The sequence below is a fragment of the Pteropus vampyrus genome, unplaced genomic scaffold (genome assembly GCF_000151845.1).
Source record: "Pteropus vampyrus isolate Shadow unplaced genomic scaffold, Pvam_2.0 Scaffold110, whole genome shotgun sequence".
Taxonomy (NCBI): Eukaryota; Metazoa; Chordata; class Mammalia; order Chiroptera; family Pteropodidae; genus Pteropus; species Pteropus vampyrus.
In genome coordinates, this window is record NW_011888891.1 from 3387419 (window position 1) to 3392150 (window position 4732).

Here is a 4732-nt window from a genome sequence, read left to right on the forward strand (position 1 = left end):
GAAATCTAGTGCAAATCTCTTTCAACTTCCTTAAGTTACAAATTCTATATGTGTAAATGGTATCCCGTGGAGTTGTTTTGATGACTAAATAAGATAATATGTATGAAAGTAGTTTGTAAATACATTTCTATGTAAATATAAATGATCAGTAGTATTATAGATCTAATAGAAATTTTAAAAAGTAATAAAGTATGGATTATGATTTTTTAAATGTTCATAAATAGTAAAGAGAGGAAGAAAAGAAAAAGTGCCACATAGGAATCGAAATAAACTATCAATGGCATCACTAAATATTACCGTCAGAAGGCTCAGTGCTACTTTTCTTTCTGACTAGTGACAGGGAAATATGTTTACCTGGTTGGGGGTGATCACTACAGAAAGAATAACCCCACAATCTTCTTCATTAGTTCCCGGTACTGGAACAAAAACAGGTTCTGAGGGATAAAAGCCATCTTCTCTCCAAACCTGTAAGTCCCCAAAAAAGTAATTGATAGAAAGTTAGTTATGAGCTGGAAGTGCTCTATAGCTTTTGCCCCTCCCAGCATGAATTTGGCTGTCAACATAATATTCCAACAGTAAAAGAATCAGGTTCACTGAGCTGAATAGGAGAGAGAGAGGAAGCTTTTGCAGCTGCAGATTCCATCCTCATCATCAAACACAATTTGTGAAGTTATAATTTTCCATCAACCTGAAATATAGGTGTCCCAACAACCTTAACCCCATGATTTCTCTCAAAATAACATCCAGCATTGAATTATTTTTCTGGGTTTCTGGTTCATTTAGATTCCCTAAAAGGCAAATACCCCTAACCTAGGTCAGGGTTCTCAAACTTAATAAAAGTAAGTGGCTGAGCTGCTTAAATACTAAAGAATCTCAAAAGCTACCCTAAACAAAACAAAAACTAATTCAAAGGGCAGAACAGGTCTTTCAAGGGTTTGAAAAGGGAAGAGATTTTCATTACCATCAGTGTCTTATTCACCACGTCAACCTTGATCAGGGAATCCCCCACCAAATGCCGAAAGCCACAGCCGTAGAAGAAACGATATTTTTTGCCACTGAATTGACCGTAGTTGATCTGAGGAAATTCAATACCTCCTTCCTTCTCTAAGTCCTCCGGATATAGATTTTCATAAGAGCACCAAATCTAAAAGAGGTTCCAAAAAGATCTGTAATGATTGCTTAATTCTCACTTATTTTCTTCAGTGTAGGTCAGTGAGGAGGCTCTATAAGAGTTTGTGAGAGGGCCTGGAAACTGAGGTTCTTTTTTCCATCTGGTGTATGAATGCATAAAAGATTATTGCGTTTCGTGACTAAGTTGTCAAATGACATAGGAGGTAGAAGTGGGCTTTTAATTCTCCTAAAGCTAAGACATTGATGTGCTACACAATGATATGCCTGTGTTAAGCACAAATTATCTAAAAGGTAGGGATAGTTAATACCAATCTCAACGATTTAGACATTTCACAACCATTAGAAAGTTGCACATATCTGTTTCAAAACACAAAAGGGATAGGTAAACATAGTGCTCACTCATACCCAGAATTCTGTGGTTCTTGTGCAAGCAATGTTCCATGACCTTACCCTGCCGCGCTGAATGTTACAAAACTCATTGTGCACCAAACACCGTGGAGAATAGCCAATGAAGAAAGTAACACCACTGAAGTTCAAAGTCTTAAGTCTAATGTCCGTTCATAGCATACCTTTCCATCAGCCTGTTTCACAGCACTGGCAGAAGAATAGGGCAATGGGCTGAGGTTCTCTCCTTCAGGGGCATTCAAATTGATATGTAAGGGCAAAACAAACCTTCGAGGGAAAGATCTGGCTACTGAGTTATAGACCTGTTCAGGAGAGAGAGATAAACACATGAGAAGATTGCCATTCATAGAATAACAGCATGTCCCAATAAATTAGATACAGTCAAACTTTTGGTATTCCTAAGTAATTCCATAAATAATTTTCATTCTTTCATTTATTCAACAAATATAGTACCAACTATAAATGAAGCCCTGTTTTAGACACTGGGAATATAGCAGTGAACAAAACAAAGTCTCTGACCTCATGGAACTTTTATATTCTAGAGGAGAAAGAATGCTAAGAAATCAGAAATAAAATGTTATTTAATTTGTGTCAAATAAACAAATGATTAGATAGTCCAAGGTCTGATTAGTTATAAGTGCCATTAAGAAACATACTGCAGGGTGAGGGACTAGAGAGTAATAAGGGGTGCTTCCTTCTTCAGGTTTGGTCAGGATAGAACTTTTGTGTGGAAAAGGGTTAATTTAGCAGGTCTAAGTTGCTCAAACCCTGCACATTCTCAAGAAAGACTTATTTTCGTGACTGGCCCTTGTCTGGCACTTGGGAATTGAGCTCTTCCTTGGACCGTTCCGAGTATTTTTGCATGCCTGCGGCCTTGAGTCACACTGCATTAATTTGTCCAGAGCGTTTATGCTAACAATGTGGTTTATAATGAATTCTTCCTTCCATAATGGGGTGTCGGAGCTTCAATATCTTAGGTTACAAAGATAGGGACTACACATCTATGTGCAAATCCTCAACAAAAACCCTGGACAACAAACTTGGGTGAGTTTTCCTGTCAGGCAACATTTCACACATACTGTCACAATGAGTGGCTGGAGAACTTAGGTTTGTCCTATGTGACTCTATTGAAAGAGGACTCTTGGAAGCATACACCTGGTTTCCTCCAGACTTCATTCTCTGCACCTTTTCCATTTGCTGATTGTTCTGGGAACTGTGGGTCCTCCTACTGAATCATCAAAGGGTGGTCTTGGGGACTCCCAATATAGCCTCTATGCAGAGATGATATTTAAGCATGAGATCCTAATAAAATTAGCGTATTTTTTTCCAATAATAAGAATGTTTTAAGCACATTTTCCTCTCTTAAAACATTGTAAGATGAAGAACAAACTATCATTTCTCCCATATACCTAGTCCATATTATCTCAATCACATGCAAAAATGTTTTTACTGAGTAAAAACTTTAGTGCTATTTTTAAGTTTCATTAAAACTTAGGTTTTAAAACTTACTTTTAAATTTAAAGAATTTTTTTCTTTTGCAAAACCATAGCTGAACCAAAAGATTTCCAAAATCATGGGTTAGGTAATGTGGATCAACTGCCCCATTGAGAACAGCAAGAAAAGCTAGAGAACATGTTTTTTGTTGTTGTTGTTTGTTTGTTTTGTTTTGTTTGTTTTATTACGGTAACGGTTAATGAAATCCAGTAAGTTTCAGGTGTACAATTCAACCATAAGGCATATATATATATTGCATTATGTGTTCACCACCCATAGGTGGATTTCTTTCTGTCACCACATATTTGACCCCTTTTACCCCATCTACCTCCCTTCCCTCTGCCACCCCTACCCTCTGGTAACCACTAGTCTATTGTTCATGTCCATGAGTCTCTGTTTGTCCTGTTTGTCTGCTGCTTTTAGGTTTATATCCCACATATAAGTGATATCATGTGTTTTCAACTTTTTCTGTCTGGCTTATTTCGCTTAGCATGATTATCTCGAGGTCCATCCAGGTTGTCATAAACGGCAGTATTTCATCTCTTCTTATGGTTGAGTAATATTCCATTGTATATATATACCACAGCTTCTTTAGCCAATCATCTATTGTAGGACACTTTAGTTGCTTCAATGTCCTGGCGACTGTCAATAATGCTGCCATGAACGTCAGTGTGCAAATATCTTTTTGGGTATATGTTTTCAAGTTTTTGTAGTGAATATCCAGAAGAGGGATTGCTGGATCATATAGTAGATCAAATCTTAGTTTTTTGAGGAAGCTCCATACTGTTTTCTACAGTGGCTATACCAATTTGCAGTCTCACCAGCAGTGTATGAGGGTTCCTTTTTCTCCGCATCCTCTCCAACACTTGTTATTACTTGTCTTGTTGATAACAGCTATTCTAACAGATATATGAGATGGTATCTCATCGTGGTCTTGATTTGCATTTTCCTAACAGCTAGCGAGGTTGAGATCTTTTCATATGTTTGTTGGCCATTTTATGTCTTCTTGGGAGAAGTGTCTGTTCAGGTCTTCTGCCCCTTTTTTAATTGGATTGTTTTTTGTTGTTGTGTTGTTGTTATTGAGTTATATAAATGCTTTGCATGTTTTGGATATTAGGCCCTTCCTTATATGAGGCATTACTTGCAAATATATTTTCCCATTCAGATGGTTGTCTCTTTGCATTTGACAGTTTCCTTTGCATTAAATCTGTATAATGCTTTTGGTAATAAGGTCATTTTAACTTTGCTGTGCAGAAGCTTTTTAGTTTGATGTAGTCCCATTCTTTTATTTTTGCTTTTACTTCCCTTGCCTTTGAGGTCAAATTCATAAAATTCTCTTTAAGTCCAAAGTCCTTGAGTTTCATTCTTATGTTTTCTTCCATGCATTTTATTGTTTCAGGTCTTATATTCAGGTACTTAATTGATTTTGAGTTAATTTTGGTGTGTGGTGATAGACAACAGTCTAGTTTCATTCTTTTGCAGGTGGCTTTACAGTTTTCCCAGCACCAATTATTGAAGAGGCTTTCCTTTCTCCACTATGTTTTTGGCTCTTTTGCCAAAACTTACTTGCCCATATGAACGTGAGTTTACTTCTGGACTCTCAATTCTCTTCCACTGGTCTGTGTGTCTATTTCTCTGCCAACACCATGCCATTTTGATTATTGTCACTTCGTAGTATAATTTGAAGTTGGGCAGCCTTGTT

At 37.1% G+C, this 4732-nt stretch overlaps 1 protein-coding gene across 4 annotated transcripts in view; it reads right to left on the bottom strand.

Moving 5' to 3' along the window:
- BCO2 (beta-carotene oxygenase 2) overlaps positions 1 to 4732 on the bottom strand; it is a 45041-nt gene that overhangs the window by 2658 nt on the left and 37651 nt on the right. For 3 of the 4 annotated variants that reach the window (XM_023533755.1, XM_023533753.1, XM_023533752.1), the window contains 3 exons: positions 1701 to 1838; positions 962 to 1144; positions 355 to 465 (listed from right to left, as the gene is read on the bottom strand). In XM_023533755.1, the coding sequence (XP_023389523.1) occupies positions 355 to 465; positions 962 to 1144; positions 1701 to 1838 (432 nt within the window). The remainder of the gene's footprint in view (positions 1 to 354; positions 466 to 961; positions 1145 to 1700; positions 1839 to 4732) is intronic. The other variant, XM_023533754.1, reaches the window with a different exon arrangement.